The sequence below is a fragment of the Typopeltis vanoorti genome, chromosome 12 (assembly GCF_054136105.1).
Source record: "Typopeltis vanoorti isolate ZY-2024b chromosome 12, IOZ_Tvanoo_1.0, whole genome shotgun sequence".
In the NCBI taxonomy this organism is placed as follows: domain Eukaryota; kingdom Metazoa; phylum Arthropoda; class Arachnida; order Uropygi; family Thelyphonidae; genus Typopeltis; species Typopeltis vanoorti.
This window is the reverse complement of record NC_143560.1, coordinates 101708539-101726869: the sequence shown is the minus strand read 5'-3', so window position 1 is coordinate 101726869 and position 18331 is coordinate 101708539. Positions and strand designations below refer to the sequence as shown.

The following is an 18331-nucleotide window of genomic DNA, read 5'->3' as shown; positions in this document are numbered from 1 at the left end:
TTGTAACAACATACGCATAAAAATAATACAACAGTGAGTTGTATTATTTTACACCTGCAAATGCCCATAGAGGTGGTGTACTCTCTATGGGCATTTGCAGGTGGCCTAGGATGTAAAGAGGGATCTCCGATAATTAATGTTTCCCAAATTTTGGGAAGTTTAATGCAACCGTATTTGTTTAAATTCGGTTGATTCCTGAGTGCAGATGCAGATTCAAAGAATAGTCTTTCTTCTTTGAATTTACTATGGTGGAGCATGGTGTTTTTTTTTTTTTTCCAGGAGATCCTGTGGATTGTATCCAAAAAATGGTCTGCAAGGCCAGATTGACCATAATCGTGATTGCAGATGCATGACTTGTGTACTTCTAACCAGGTGGTTGCTGATCTGCATGTCTGTCCGAAGTAAGCCAGTTTAGGCACATGGTATGCTCCAGGCACTGAGAGAGTTCTTAAAACTCTTACCAATAGAGCCCATAATATTTGTTCCAATGAAACTGCCCTTTCAACCAAACTCAAAGACATACGCAACACCTTCCTTTCCAATGGCTACAGTGACTACAGAATTAAAAAAATAATCAAGTCCTTCTCCATTCCCCAATTCTGAAGAAGGACTTCAGAAATACCATCACCATACCTTATATTCGTGGTACATCAGACAAAATAGCCAGTTCATTAAAAAAGTACAACCACCATACAGCTTTTAAGTCCCACCGTAAACTTGCTACCCTTATCCGTTCCACCAAAGACCAGCTCCCTCCTCTCTCAGTACCTGGAGTATATATAGTACCACGAGCCTGTAAACTAGCTTACTTCGGACAGACAGGCAGATGTCTCTGCACTCAGGAATCAACTGAATTTAAACAAATACAGTTGCATTAAATTTCCCAAAATTTGGGAAACATTCCAACTATCCAGTTAGAAGAACACAAGTCATACATCTGCAATCACGATTATGGTCAATCTGGCCTTGCAGACCATGTTTTGGATACAACCCACAGGATCGCCTGGGAAAAAACCACCATGATCCACCATAGTAAATTCAAAAAAGAAAGACTATTCTTTGAATCTGCATCTGCACTCAGGAGCCAACCGAATTTAAACAAATACGGTTGCATTAAACTTCCCAAAATTTGGGAAACATTAATTATCAGAGATCCCTCTTTATATTCTAGGACACTCAAATGCCCATAGAGGGCACACCACCTAGATAGGACTTTAGTTTCACTCACTATTGTATTATTTTTGTGTGCGTGTGTATTGTTACAAAAAGTTTTATTGTGATCCCTGAAGATGTCTCTGTGACGGAGACGAATTATTGGAAGTATTAAAATTAGTTTTAATTCTTTCTCAGTGCTGATAATATTCCATTAAAGCTCCAACATGAAAGGACTTTAAATGTTTCTATCATATCCACTCTTTTTCTCCTATCAACCAACTTCTGCACTCCACACATCTTCAATCTATCCTCATAGGGTGCATTCCCCAGGCCACTAACCATCTTGGTCATTCGCCTCTGAATCCTCTCCAATGTTTCCACATGCCCATGAAACTCAGGGGACCAGACTTGAGCACAGTAATCCAGATGTGAGCATATCAAGGCCTTATAAAGAGGAATTACAACTTACTTATGTGTTCTTCATTAGCCAAGTAATCTTATGGGCTACATTAGTAACCTTAGCAATATGAACTCTAAACATTAACTCTCTATCCACCCCTAAATCTCCAGCTTCATCTATTTTCTGGAGTACAGTGCCATCAATCTGCTTGTAATCCATTTATCTCAAAGTGCATAACTTTACATTTCTCGACAATAAACTGACACTCATTAACTTTTGATCATACTGACAGCCTATTTAAATCATTCTGCAATCTTTCCACATCTCCTTGACTAACTATTACACTACCTAATTTCACATCATCAGCAAACAACTGAATATTTCCTTTCAGGTTATTTCCTCTATCATTTATGTATAAATTAAATAGCAATGGTCCCAGCACTGAACCTTGTGGCACACCACTAGTCCCCTGTATAATAAAATTAGTTTAATCCTTTATCCAAGTGTGAGCAAACAAAGTTTGCACCTGAAAGTATCTTCAGGACAGGGGTAAGGTGGTAACAACACCAGGGAAACTCGTTGCAAAGGTGGAGCAAGTTACCAACACTCCTATCTCAGTATCTCCTATAATGCAAAACACACTCCTTGTGGATATGTCTAATGTCATGCATTAAGGGAAGGGCCAATGCATAATGCATAACATTAGACATATCCACAAGGAGATGTGTTTTGCACTATAGGAGATACTGAGATAGGAGTGTTGGTAACTTGCTCCACCTTTGCAACGAGTTGCCCTGGTGTTGTACCACCTTACCCCTGTCCTGAAGATACTTTCAGGTGCAAACTTTGTTTGCTCACACTTGGATAAAGGATTAAACTAATTTTATTATACTCTAACCAAGTGAAAAATAAACTTTCAACTAGTCCCCTGTTTTTGCCTTGATTCTGCCTCTGAATATACCACTTTTTGATATCTGTCCAGCAGCCACCCTCTTATCCACTTAGCCAGTGATTTTTCCATCCCCATTTGTTCTAATTTGCATAACAGTGTTTAATGTGGTATTCTGTCAAATACCTTTGCTAAATCCAGCAAAATCATCATGTAGCCATTTCCTTTATCCAACTCAGCTGTTAATCTATTATAGTTAGTAAATTACTAAGGCATGACTGACATTTCACAAAGCCATGTTGACCTCATACATTATCATATTTTTATCTATCCATTCTTGAATTCTCTTTTTTACCAATTTTTCTAATACTTTTACAACCATGCCTGAGATACTGATTTGTCTATAATTTGCTACTGTAGTATTAGAACCTCCCTTATGCAAATGATCAATTTTGTCCTCTTTCCACTCCCTTGATACTCTACCAGAGTTGAGACTTAAATAGCTTAGTCAAAGGCATTGCCAATTCCATTGCACATTCTCGCAAAAATCTAGCTGATATCCCATCTAATCCCACAGCTGTATTTACATTGGGATTCTGCAATATCATAAGGACCTCCAATTCATTCATGTCTGTTATCACATTAGTGTCTGTCACATAGGTTAAAGCAGTAACTTCGCTAGGAAGATATATGCTTGCAAAGTGGTCACTTAATAACTCAACTATTTTATCCACTTCTGTGTCCTCATGACCATCATCACTCATTAATTTTAAGTTTCCATAGTCATTCTTCCTCTTACTTGCCACATAACAAAAAAACTCTTTGGGATTTCCTTTGGCCTGTTTTGCTAAATTCTTCTCATAATCTGATTTCGCCATCCTTGCCAAGCTGGTCACCTTTCTTGCCTGAGCCTTGTGCTGTTCATGAGTTTACTAGTCACCTTTCTCTTTATATACCTTCCACAGCATTTTCTTCTTCTGTAGCTCGTGCTTAATGATATTACTCATCCATCTAACTCCTACCCGATTAACCCTCATTACCCTAGGTATACAATTTAATACTGCTTCATCTAGATGACCCTTAACTATATCCCATGCACTGATAACATCCTTACTCTGCAGTGTTTTATGCCATGGTATAGATTTAAGCTTCTTCCTAAACATGTCATAATCACCTGCTTTGTAGTTCCAAAAATATCCCTTCTTGATAGAATATTCCTCATGTTTTATGGAAATGCCATACAACATTGTCTCTCTACTCTCCCATTTTTATTCATTAATATCCTTACTTTTCCTTCTCACCTTCCCCTTTCTTATTTCTCTTTGCCCTACTGCTTGCCAGACATTTCTCTAAATGTTCTAGTGCATGTTTTGTCCTATCAAACATTCTGATTAAGAGTGCTATTTCACCCATTGAAGTCATCTTGCTGTTTTCATTATCTATTCTCACTTCTAGTGGTATCTTTCTTCTAGTTCACATTATAATCATTCATACTTTGTTCAACTTCACATATTTGTGTATTTCCATCTTCTTTCTCTACAATACTTTCATAATTTTGTGCCTTCTTTTTACAAACATTCACAACCCTACTATCTTCCTTTTGGCATACATACCTCTGAACTCACATACTTATCTATTACCCACAAAAAACCCTTTGATTTCAATGGCAAATGCATGCATGCATGCACACGCGCACACACAATGCTTCTAAAAAAGATAATGAATTCCTGAACAATAACATTCAGGAATACATGTAACTACAAAAAGTATGGCTGGAGACTAATACTGGGCTATCTGCATAACATAATCCATTATCCATCCTATGCCATTCACTAAATAACTTATAAAGTAAGCTTATAAAATCAAATATTAAGTCAAATAAGTACTGCCAAGGGCATTAAAATTATAATAAAATGAATCTGACAAAAATTACTCAATATCATTAATTTAAAACCAAACTCTAACTTATTTTAATGAAAATTAATTATTATTGAGATATTGGTCAAGTGTAGGTGAATAACTATTTTAATTACCAACTAGTTTCGCCAGCTTATGCTGTCGGCTTCTTCAGGGTACCAATCAGGTAAGCAAAGATACGAAAATTACAAGCTATACATTAACTGACAATTCTATTTCAATAACAAAATAGTAGTGAGCGTGAAACAATACGCATGTCGCGGATACATGATTTACTTGTTGAGATGCATTTTGTAGTTTGCACTGAAGTTTATTTCCTGTGTGTTTAGAGATCTGATTAAAGTCTTCCATATCTGGTAGGATTAAACCTACCAGATATATGTTGAGGTTATTTGTGGAACGAGCGACTGTAGCTGCTTCTTTGAAGATTAGGGAATGGCAATTTTCTTCTATATATGGCATAAGACTTTTATTCCAATGTGGTTGGTTATAGAAAAATGGGAAGAAAGGCTGGAAATATCTCGGCTGTTGTTTCTAACATAGCTAATGTGTTCCCTTTGTCTCACTTCAAAGCTTCTAGACGTCTGACCAATGTAACTTAGACCACAGGAACAAGGGATGTTATAAACTCCTGCATGTTTGTAGAAGGGATTTAAATCTTTTGGTGATCTTAGAAATTTTTGGATAGTTTCAACTGGCTTGAAAGGTCACTCTAATATTGTATGGTTTTAGGAGGAGAGCTAGATTTTTGGAAATGGTATCAACATATGGAATAGTTAGAGTAGTTGTATATTGGGTGTCATCATGTTGTCTTTGTGGTATATCAGAGAAGAGAATCTTGTTAACAAGTCTTCTAGGGTAGCCATTTAGGAGTAGATTTTGATATTTTATTCAATTCTTCTTGTAGATCATTATGGTCAGTGGTGAATTGTATAGCTTTTTTCTTTAGCATGTGAATAATGCTGAGTTTTTGGGAGATATGGTGTGATGAGCTGAAGTTTAGATAATGTCCAGTATTTGTTGGTTTTCTATAAACTGATAAGTTGATACTGCTATTTTCTTTTTACTTTATTATGATGTCTAGGAATGGTAGTTGTTTGTTTTTTGGAAATTGTTTACAAACAATTAACCGGATGGGCCATGGGCAGCCCCCCTCCCACCCTTTATTCAAAGAAAAATACTGACCAGAGAGGAAGAGTTTTAGTTTTGGGAAGAGATAGAAGTCAGAGGGAGCCAAATCTGGAGAATAGGGTGGGTGTTCCAACAATTAATAGTGCAGATCCCTTAATTTTCCTATTGTCAAAACACCCTTGTGGGCAGGTGCATTGTCCTGATGAAAGATGATTTTTTTCTCCTGCAAATCAGGTCTTTTCTCACGAATTTTTTTTGTCTAGTGTGGTTAAAAGATCGGAATAATATTCCCAGGTTAATGTTTTACCCTTTTCAAGATAATTAATAAACAAAATGCCTTTAGCATCCCAAAACACCGATGCCATGCCCTTTCCTGCTGATGGAACCGACTTTGTCTTCTTTGGCACTGAACAACTGGCTTCTGTCCACTTTTTTGACTGCTGTTTGGATTCTCGTGTGCAATGGTGAATCCAAGTCTCATCCATAGTAATAAATCGACGCACAAAAATCAGCTTTATTCTTGTTAAAATGCTCCAAGCACTATTCAGATTTTCATGCGAGTGCGTTTTTGATCTGCTGTGAGCAAGCATGGCATTCATCTTGTGCAAAGCTTTTTCATTTGCAATTCTTCATGCAAAACATATCCTACACATTCTTTTGAAATGCCTATAGGCTCAGCAATTTCACATACTTTGACTAACTGGTCATCCAATACCATATCGTTCACTTGATCAATGATTTCTGTTGCACTTTTTAGATGTCCTTTACGTGGATCATCTTCATGGCTGGTACAGCCATGTTTAAACTTGGCAGCCCATTTCTTAATTGTCGAAAATGAAGGAGAAGAGTGCCCATAAACTTTTATGAACTTCAAATGAATTTCTTTTGGCATTAAACCTTCTTTCTTTTACAAAGAATTTTATAACTGCACAGTACTCAATTTTATCCATTTCAAGGGATACAGACAACACCTTTGTTTCAGATAGCTGTATAAAAGAAACTACTTGATAGTTTCTTTTATACAGCTTGCAATTTCACATACTACTTGCAATTTCACATAGATACTTATGAGAGATCTAGCAACTTACAAAAAAAAAAAAAATCTTGCCAATAGTGTTACTATTTATGGTCGAGGACAAGAACTTTTCAGGCCACCCTCGTAGATGTGTTTTTTAAAGCTTCTAACTGGCCAATTTCCGTGTTTCAGTTTTATTTGTCTAAATAACATCAGTTATGAAACTACCTAAAAAAAAGAACCTTATTTCAACAAAAAAAGTACCTTTTCTGTCTTTCTTGACATCAAATGAAATGTGAATTATTTTCACAGAACTTCAAGATTTACTGATAAAAATTACTGTTTCAGCAATGCAGATTAGTTTGGTCAACTTACTCCTAAGTTGCCTGCATATTCTCATTTGTGCAGTGTCTAAGCTTATACTTAATGACATTGTGTACTATGAGAAGGTGTGGTTTTGGATACCAAATCTGTTCTCTGCATTCCTCATAAGAGGATGGAGATACCCAAGTTTTTTTTTTTCTTAATAAATACTTCTTGTTCATGAATTTCCTTTGAATTTTTGAATAATAACAAAACTGTGGATGAAATTACTTCTTAAGTTAACTGAAACTAACTTAAAACTTTAGAAAACAATAGCACACCCTCTATTTATGAGACACAATTTAGAGCTGAAAATGTAGAATGATACGTTTCCATAAGGAAAATCTGAAATTTGTGAAACATTTTACAGGAAGATTTTCATGAGCACACTCAAATTTCATATCTAAAAATAATTAAGCAATTGTGATCAATAACTACAGGCTTACCATTAATATCTAAAACCTCTGCTCGATACCAACATTCATCTTCAGAGTATCTTGCACAACATGCCATTCCGAGTTTCAGCTTATCTATTCTATCACTTTCAGATAAGAAATTGTAATTATCATTCAAAACTTCAGCAGCTACAGCGAGTTCATCTATATCTTTTTCTAACTGCACATAAAAGAAATTAAGATTAACCACCTCTGAAACAACTGCTGAATGTTTACCCTGAGGTACAATAGCTGGTAAGAAGTGTGGACAAACAGTACCTGGAAAAAATAAAAATAAATAAGTCAAGGCAATTTAATATACCCCTTACACATAAATACTAATGCTCCTCTTAAGGAATGAGGATAAGTAAGAATAATTAGATGCTAAAAGAGATTGGGGGTAAAATGACAGCATGCAATTAACAAATGTTATGATCATGTAAGATATCATAATCACGGAATCTTCTGCTTATAAATACACACACACACCCCAAAGGATATAATCACAGCCAATCATAAAATTTTTTTATTTCTTATTGCATTCTTATTCTTATTAGGAATAATAAACATTATAAAAATAAGAATAATATTATTAGACATATGAAGAGCCAAAGGCTTCAATTCGGCGACATATAACTTGTTTAAGTTAAGGGATATATATATCCCATATAGTTTCTTAGCCGAATAAGAAACTCAAAGAGTTTCATGCCGAATATAGTAGAAACTATATAAAGTTCGGCGATTCACAAGCGTAAGCAAATACCTGGATACTGTAGCAACTGACCCTTAAGGTAGTGCAAGCTGAGCCAACTCATGTCTAAGGTGGAGCAAACTCCAATCACTATTCTTGATATTTACCCATAATGTGAACTTAGCTCCTAGGAGCTGTATTACTGTTCTACATTATGAGAGAAGGTCACTACCCAGACCGGTTTCAACCTTTATTGAGGTCTCATCAGTGAGTAGGTAGACCTAGTTAGGTCTACTATATTCGGCATGAAACACTCTGAGTTTCTTATTCGGCTAAGAAACTATATGGGATATATATCCCTTAACTTAAACAAGAATAATAATATCATTATTATTCCTGACACCTCCAAGGAGTCCGAAGACTCATTGTGGGAGGACATCTACAACTGTCTCAACCACTACACCGAACCTCTACTACGAATCAACGCCATCTACTGCCCACCTCCACCACCACCACTACAACTGGTATTCTATGTCTGTAAATTGCGTGGGTTCTGAAGGGCCGATTTGTCTGTATATGGGATGAAAAACCCAAGTTTCTGGGAGAAAAAACCCTGCTACCTCTGTCTGAGATCGGCTAACTCACCTTCAATTGAAAATCGTCCAGATAAAGATTCCTCCCGTCGCGACGAGAATCGAACTTATTATTATTTTATAATTATTATTACTGACTTTCCACCCAAGTCCATCTAAGATGGTACTATAAATAGTATTATACTAGTACTATAAACTGCACAAATTTGTATTTTATATCTTGACTGTACATGTAACTACAAAAAGTATTTCAAAGTTGATGTTGTGTTGGTGAACAGCAGCCAAAGAAAAAGCCAAGTTCTGAAAACAAAGTCATACACAGTACTAACTTATGTTGATAAAAAATATATATATATACATATATAATAATCAAACTGCAGGTGCATAATATACTGAATAATCTCCACTATAGACAAATCAAATTATTGACTCATATGTTAATCTTCTCTCTCTCCTTTATTTTCTCACAATCTTTTTTTTATTTTTATACATAACAAAACTGAAATGTTCAATAGTGATAAATTCATTATATATAAACTGATAATTTTTTATTTTATGTCAGGCCCATACACTAGAGGTTGATTGGTCAACCTATAAGGGAAGAAAATTGGAAAACGAGGAACTTGTTTACAACTTGAAGGTCTGTGTATCATATTCATCTGCAAACACATGGGAGAGAAGGCTGTTACACAATACAACAGCAGTATGAATGAAGAAGAAGAAAGAGGAACTTGTTCTATGAGTATGGAGTTTGACCATGATTGGTAGCTGCATGTTTCAATGAATTTGGTAGAGAGAGAGAGGGAGAGAATGGAACAACGTATACTGGAATATAAATTAAAATAAACTTTAATATATACTTCCTATATTTTGGCAACATCACATTGCCATCTTCATGGGAACATAAGATTAAGACATTTGCATGCACTAAAAACAGCGAGAGAGAGAGAGAGAGGGGGGGGGATTATTGATGATAATTCTGATGAAAATTTACCATGGAAATATCTACAGAAGATGCATACTGTAGATACTAGATGTGTGAAAGTGGTTGGAGTGATTTATTTGTTGTTTTATTTAGTATTTAAATTCCCCATTTTATTTAAATGGGAAATCCATTCATGAGAGATTGGTCAACCTATAGTACACTAGTACTGTGGATGGACAGAAGATTCAAATTTCAGTTTTGTATCAGTATATATTAACTTCTCTTCCCAAATATATAATTATTTTTAAAGTTACATAAACTGACTGCTTCTATATTACTCATTGTTGAAAGTCATTCCATGTTTTCAACTCAAATGGACTCCATTTTGTTCTGACTCTTTTTTAATATTTTATTATGTAATCTTGTAAACTCTCCATACTCTGTTGGGAAATTCAATGAAATACAATTAACAAACTAATTTTCATAACTATCATTATTTCGGCATGCTCATGGAATCCAAAGACATCCACAGACAAGTATACCAGATTTTCTTAGTGCTTATAGAGAACTTAATGAATCATTGTAAATAATATCCCAATGGAAGTGTTTCATCTTTATATAACATAAAGCAAGCTCTATGACATGAAGCTTAAGAGTACAGTTACTATACCATGTGAGATCTCATTCAATATTATGTAATCTGCAAAGATAGCAGTAGACCGCATTGAAATATTTAATTGTGAATTGTCTGTACAGACAAGTTAAAAATCAGGGCTTCATATGTTCAACATATGTTGAGCAGGCCACTGGTACACAAAAACCGAGAAGGAATATTTAACTAATCTGAACAAAAAGAAGTTCTATGATGGAATGCAGCTGTGTCACAAATGTGGCATATTTAGTGGGAATCCCATAATCAATCCCTTAAACAGCAACCTTCTAGCCATCCTAAAGTTGGCTGAAGATAATTTAATAAATTTTGATGCTACAAAAACACAATCCACCTTATTTCCCAAAAGAAAGTCTCACACTCTCTTACTTTCTGATAATAACATTCCAATCAGCAACTAAAATCAGTTTTCTCTTCTTCAGCTAACGTCCATGTTTGACCTATTCTAGTATAAGCATATCACATCATATTCATAGCTTATTCAGCCTCTTAAAAGCTTAGTATACATTTTCCATCTAGTCATTACTTCTCTTCTGCTCAACTACTAACATATTATTAATCTCTAATGCACCCAACCTTAGCACATAGTTTTCATATATGGAAGTGGTGTTCCAAAAATCTCCCTCAAAATGCTAGACTGTATCCAGAAGAAAGCTGTTTGCTTAATAGATAAGCCTCTCTCTCTCTCTCTCACTCTCAGCAAATTCCTCCAACTGCTTTCCCACATTGTCTTTTCCATAGGTATTTCCATGGATGCTCCACTAGACTGGCTACCACTATTCCTCTACTTCTCTCTAATCCAGGGTTTCCCAAACTGTGAGATGGACCCCCCCCCCCTTGGGGATATATAGACAGAGTCCAGGAGAGGTGTGAAGAACCTTTTGCTCGTACATTGTTATAATAAATCCACTCTTCACAAAATACTAGTTTCAAGTAACATGGTTTTATATAATTATTTACAGAATATAATTATTTTATAATTATTTAGGATAAATAATTATTTTTGTTTCATTTGAACATTTTTATTTTTTATATTTTTATTAAAAAAATCTATTGTTTTTATTGTTCATTTGTGTTCATTTTAGTGTTTGGATTTTAGGGGAGGTGTATACATTCAGCTCAAGACTCACTGAACCAACTTTTCATCATCTTCTGACATTCCACATAACCTCTGTCCTTCAGAACATTCTACCCATACTAAATGTTTAATAGGGACATGCGTGGTAGAGATAGTACAATACTTCAAACACGTGGAAAACTAAGGAAGTCAGTGCAAAAGTAAATTTTTTTAAAGCAATACAGTTTATGGCTGATAGTTGACAAGGAATAAGCAACAAGACCATTCAAAATTGCTTTGCTCATTGTGGTTTTAAGCATCCAATCATAAATATGCCAGATATGGCCAATAGTGAAAATGACATCCCATTAGATGTGAACCATATCAGAAAATATGATGAGTTTGCATCTATGGACAACAGTCTAATCTAATGAAAATGAAAATTTTGAGGACAAAATTGCAGGGGGGAGAAAAAAAAGGACATTCCCAGCTTTAATGGTGATCACCCAAAACATTAGAAAATTTACTGCTGGTTTACAAATATTTCAAATGCAGGAAGGCAATGAAGTCAGTGCTATATCTACACTAGATACCACTGAGCTAATTTTGTTCAATTCCAAAGAGAGAGAGAGAGAGAGACATACTGCACTCAATCAATTCCTAAATCATTAACAGCTAAGAACTGCATGTGTGTTTAATATGAATATAAATAAAATTATTTTATGGCAAATATTTTATTTAATTAAAGCCAATTAATTAAGTATCTATAAGTCAGTAATTTTGCTACTCAACAAATGAAAAAATATGTCTAAATGTATTCTGTGTATGTGAGACGAAATACAACTTTTAAAATATTTATGTGCAACTTCATGTAATTGGGCCAAATTATGCTACTCCTGATGTGGTCCAGTTAACTAGAATCCACTGTATATTATCAAATCCTGTAACAGCCATGCCATTTTATATGTTAATATACTTTTCAATATACACAAGAAATAACAATAATAGACAAAATCCAAGAAAGAAAACTGTGATGGTTTGACCATGTGATCAGAATGGGAACAGAAAGACTACCATCTAAAGCCCTGCATACAACAATGGAAAGTAAAAGATCCAAAGGACAGCCCAGAATTTGATGGATAGACAAAATAAGAGAGGATCTGAAAACCAAATCACAACAAGAGACACCAAACTGGACAGAATTGTTTGGACTCTCCTGGGACAGACAGAAGTGAAAAGAGTTCATTCGGCCTCATCATCATCAACCACATAGATGATGGAAGAGAGAAGAAGAAGATACTTTTCAAATTTCCCCCTCTCTAATTAAACAGGTTCTATCCAAAACCTAAAAATATGGTGTTTTGCTAAGCTGCATACTTGAAAATAAAATTTTCAAGTACTTAAATGAATTAAAGCTAAAATATATTCTTTTTTTAACATTTTACTAACCAAATGTGTATATTAAGACCATTAGGATGCCCCGGAGCACTGTCCAACAACAAAAGAGCTTTTTCTTCAAAATTATTTCTTTGGCAATACCGTTTCACTTCTAGACAAAAATGGTTAACAAACCAATCAGTAAATAACTCCTTGGTAATCCACGCTTTTCTATTAGCTTTCCATATTATAGGCAAATTCGTTTTTATGTTATCTTTTAACATCCTCGGATTTTCCGAATGGTAAACCTATCGCAATTTTAATTTAAAATTGCCAGAGGCATTTGATCCAAAGAGTAACGTCAAACAGTCTTTGGCTGCTTCGAACCCAGCTGCTGATTTTTCTTCAATAGAAATGAAGCTTTTTGATGGTAGCTGTTTCCAGAATAAACTGCTTTTGTCAACATTGAACACCAAATTTGGCAAAAATTTTTCATGTTCAATTATTTCCTTAAGTTTTTTCTGGAGACTTATTCGCAGCTTCTCTTGATGATTTTACACTATGAATTCTGGCCCGTTTTTTAAAATTCTCAAACTAACCATGAGAAGCTGAAAAATTTTCTACAATTTCTTCACTTTGTTTAGATTTCAGGTAATTAAACAAAAATAATGCTTTTTCTTGAATCACCATTTGAGTTAAAAGCATACGATGTTGTGACATGTCATCTAGCCACAAACTTAACATTTTCTCCATTTTTTCTAAAATTGGACTCCTTAAGCGAGTTAATTTATATATATATATATATATATATATAAATTAACTGCTGTTGTAACATCTGTGCAATTCTGAGTAGACTGTTTTATTTTTTCTGATTGACCAAGTATGGCTGTTAAAGCTGACTGCACTAATCCTAAAGAATGTGCCACATCGGATTTTCTTTCATTCCTTTCAACACATTGCACGATATTTAATTTAGTTTATAAAGAAATTGCTTTTCTTTTCCTTGATTCTGACATTTTAACTAAATGGGTAGAAAAACAAAATATCAATTAATATTTACAAAATCTACAATAATGCTATCAGAGAACATACGTCATTCATTGCAATGCACCACACTGAAACATACCCTACGAAGTGTAAGCAACAACTAAATTAACGAGGATGACACGAAAAACTGTTAAAACAGACACACACCCATAGCTTGAGAGTATGTGACAAGTTGATGTCATTCGCCAATCGGATGATTGCTGGGCGTTGACCTTAAAATTTTAATATTTTTACGTAAAATAGGACTTGAAATTGTGGACTTCGTTACCAGAGGTAATAACATTAACCGAGGTATACATGTATCTCAGTCAGTGAATTAAACCAAAGAAATCACTAGTGTGGGAAAGCTTGGCTAATTTTGTCCTTAAAGTTTAGGATGCACCCTATGGAAAACAATACTTAAGCAACTTGCCAGCCTAATTGGCCAAGTGGCTATTGTGTCTGCTCTCCAACCAACACAATCTGAGTTCAAGTCCTACTGTGGATATGAATGTTTGGAGACAGATGAATTTCATCGCTCAGTATGGGACCACCTTCCTGCTTGACGAAGTTTGGTCTCCAAAGCAGGGTTTCTGGACTATGTAAAATATAAATAAAAATATCAAAAAATATACAAAATTAATAACAATTATGGTGGGAAAAATTCTTAGTCCATTAAAGCATACTAAATCCTTAGTACATATGCACATTGGTTTATAAAACCTTTAGTGGATGATAGCCATACAAGCTTGGAATAATGGAAGCAGGGGCGGCTCGTCTATAGGGGCCGGGCCCCACCTATATTTGTATAAGTAGCCCAATAATTGTAGTTTTAAAAAATATGTTTCTTGTAATTATTATTTTTTGATCTATTTCCAACATGTTTTATTGATTAATAAAAAAAAAAAATACTGTAGTATTTTGTGGCAATATTGTATAATGAGACTTAGTACAGTCTCTGGGGCCAGCCACATTTGGCCCTATTTTATACGTGTAGAACATAGGGCATGTATGAGCACATACACTAGCGATCGTATTTGTTTATCGGGTGCAACGCTTATCTTGGGGCCAGTTTAGTCTGGCCCAGTCACCGTGTTGCACGTACGTACATAACGTGCGATTCTTTGATTGTGAACCACGTGCACTAGCAATCGTGTTTGCTTACTGGGCACAACGCTTATTTTGGGGGCCATTTAGTCTGGCCCAATCACTGCGATTGACATAAATAGCGCGCAGTTCTTTCATTGTCTTATTATTTATTCTAGTTGTTGATCTGTTTTATTGTTTAATAAAAAAATTACTGTAGAGATTTGTGGTAATATTGTATAATGCGACTTAGTACGGTCTCTGGGGCCAGCCACGGCTGGTCCTATTTTATACGTATAGAACACAGGGCATGTATGAGGAACGTGCAGTAGCGATCATGTTTGTTTACCAGGCGCAACGCTCATCTTGGGGCCTGTTTAGTCTGGCCCAATCATTGCATTTGTACGTGATTCTTTCATTGTCTTATTATTTATTCTTGTTGTTTTGTTGTATTGTTTTTAGTGTGTTTAATTATTGTTGTCATTTTTTGTTATAATTTATTTTAACATAAATTATAACAAAATTTATAGTTTAAATTTTTATTACGTCCATAAACAATATATTTTAACTATGAACAAAATCAATAGTTTACTGGAAAAATGTTTCTCGTTTTTCCAATTTAAAAAAAAATTAATAGCTCAATGCATCAGTGGAGTCTGACTAAACATTATTGTAATAGAAATAATAACTATAAATCAATAATAGAACCGCTATATAAATATAAAAAAAATTAAGTTGTTTTTGGCCCCTGGCCCCACCTGTTTCTATTGTCACCAGCCGCCATTGAATGGAAGTCGTCTGAAGAAAATATCAGGCAGAAACTCTTGCACACAATTACACAAAAACCCCTACCTGTATCTTTAATTATGCTTTACTGCAAACATATTTAGTTTCTATTAAAACAGGTATAAAACATTAATAAGTTATTACACAAGTTTCAATTAAACACAAGACCAACATGATGTGGTTTGAGTCCTACTGTAGACATGGATGTTTGTAACTATCTTTAGGAGGCAGATGAATTGCATGGCCCAGTATGAGACTACTTCCCTGCTTGATAAGTTTGGTCTCTAAAGCAGAGTTTCTGGACTATGTAAAATATAAATAAAAATACCAAAAATTATACAAAATTATGCTTTACTGCTGTACTTCACTGTAGTCCATAATTTGTGCAAAATGAACAAGACCATCTTGGAATGTTCCTGGATTTTTACTTGACAGATGTTAGGTCCATAAACACAATGTATGATTTGCTTCCAATCTTCATCATGAAAAATTCACAATGTTGAAGGTACTTTAACTTCTAAACAGGAACTCGAATAATAAGGAATTCACAGAAAAATTACCAATTTTTTCAGTTAATCATTTATAACACTCCCCATCCTTTCTTTTATATCCATTCTTTTTTCACAGTCTGTATTCTCTATGATTTGTGATTGCGTGAATGACACCAGGTATCACAAACGACAAAGAGCAGCTCACTAATGGCAGGTGGGACAGGATATATTTATCAGTGATACAATCAACATTATGCTTTTTTCCACTTGATGTCTATTTTGTGTAGTTTGGCAGTAGAACATCTGCAGATATTTTAATTCCAGCAGTGTAGGAAGGTATGCATGTCTTGGCAATTCTCCTTTTTGCTGATAAATGAATTAAGGCCTAACCATGAGTCATAGTTAGGCCTTAATTCATATCCCTTTATCCCAAAATGCATAACTTGACATTTCTCGACATTAAACTGACACCCATTAACTTTTGCCCAAATTGACAGCCTATTTAAATCATCCTGCAAATCAAAGCTACATTGCTTTGATTAACTATCACTCTACCTAACTTTGTATCATCAGCAAACAACCGAATATTTCCTTTCAGGTTATTTCCTAAGTCATTTTGATCCCAGCACTGAACCTTATGGCACACCACTAGTCACCTGTTTTCATGTCGATTCTGCCCTTCCATATACCACTTTTTGATATCTGTTCAGTAGCCACCCTCTTATCTGTTTAACCAGTGTCATAACTTTGTATCATCAGCTGTTACTCTATTATAAATAGTAAATTACTAAGGCATGACTGACCCTTCACAAAGCCATGTTGACCCTCACATAGAGTATCATATTTTTATCCACCCATTCTTCAATTCTCTTTTTTACCAATTTTTCTAGTACTCTACAATTTGCCAATGTAGTCTTAGAACCTTCCTTATGCAAAGGAATAATTTTTCCCTCTTTCCACTCCATTGGGACTCTACCAGAGCTGAGACTTAAATTAAACAGCTTAGTCACAGGCATTGCCAGTTCCCTTGCACATTCTCGCAAAACCCTAGCTAATATCCCATCTAATCCAACAGCTGTATTTACATTGAGATTTTGCAATATCCTAGGAACTTCCAATTCATCTGCCTCTGTTCTCACATTAGTGTTTGTCATATAGGTTAAAGCAGACCTCACTAGGAAGATATATGCTTGCAAAGTAGTCGCTCAGTAACTCTCAACTATTTTATCTGCTTTTCTCCTCATGACCATCATCACTCATTAAGGTTAATCTTCCATAGTCATTCTTCCTCTTATTGCAACACAACAAAAGAACTCTTTGGGATTTCCTTTGGCCTGCTTGGCTAAATTCTTTTCATAATCTGATTTTGCCTTTCTTACCATGCTGGTCACCTTTCTCTTTAAACTCTCCACAGCATTTTCTTCTTCTGCAGCTCATACTTAATGATATTACTCATCCATCTAACTCCTACCCGATTAACCCTCATTACCCTAGGTATACAATTTAATACTGCTTCATCTAGATAACCCTTAACTATATCCCATGCACTGCTAACATCCTTATTCTGCAATGTTTTATGCCATGGTATAGATTTAAGCTTCTTCCTAAGCATGTCATAATCACCTGCTTTGTAGTTCCACAAACATCCCTTCTTGATAAAATATTCCTCATATTTTACAATTTCCCAAGTCAAGACTGCATGGTCACTTTCACCGATTGGAGGCAATGTTGTCAGCTTGGGCATGGATAGCTCTTCTGATCCTATAACCAGATCCAATATCCCCCCCCCAGTCCCCCCCCCTCCATCACATGCTGCCTTAAGTAATTATCTCTCAGCAGGTGTATAAATTCTATTTCCTTTCTGCTTGTGATCTTTCTTCCTTCCAGTCTATATCTCCATAGCTGAAGACCCCCATAAGAATCACTCGACCTGTACTCACTATACTAATTTGGTGATGCATGTCTTCCAGATCATCTGTGGAAATCCCTGGCCTATAGCAACAATCAACTGTATATTTTGTCTTACTGGTCTTAATCTCACACCAGATTGCTTCAAACGAACAGCCACCCTCCCACCTGTCTCCTATTCTTTTTGGTTGCAATTCATACCCTATCACAGTACTCCCCCCTGCATCCTATTTTCTTGATCTTCCCTGAAAATACTAATCCCTTCACATTCAATCTCTGTAACTACATCATCTGCTCTTAGCCAAGTCTCAATAATACCTATAACTTTTGGCAAGGAGATTGCACTAACCAACACCTAAAACTCCTCCATCTTGTTCCTGATACTTCTGGCATTAGTATACAGAAAGGACAACATCC

At 35.2% G+C, this 18331-nt stretch overlaps 1 protein-coding gene across 1 annotated transcript in view; it reads right to left on the bottom strand.

The window, feature by feature from the left end:
* LOC150101078 (uncharacterized) overlaps positions 1–18331 on the bottom strand; it is a 169952-nt gene that overhangs the window by 34430 nt on the left and 117191 nt on the right. The window contains exon 6 of the mRNA XM_090402159.1: positions 7317–7583. Within this exon, the coding sequence (XP_090258285.1) occupies positions 7317–7583 (267 nt within the window). The remainder of the gene's footprint in view (positions 1–7316; positions 7584–18331) is intronic.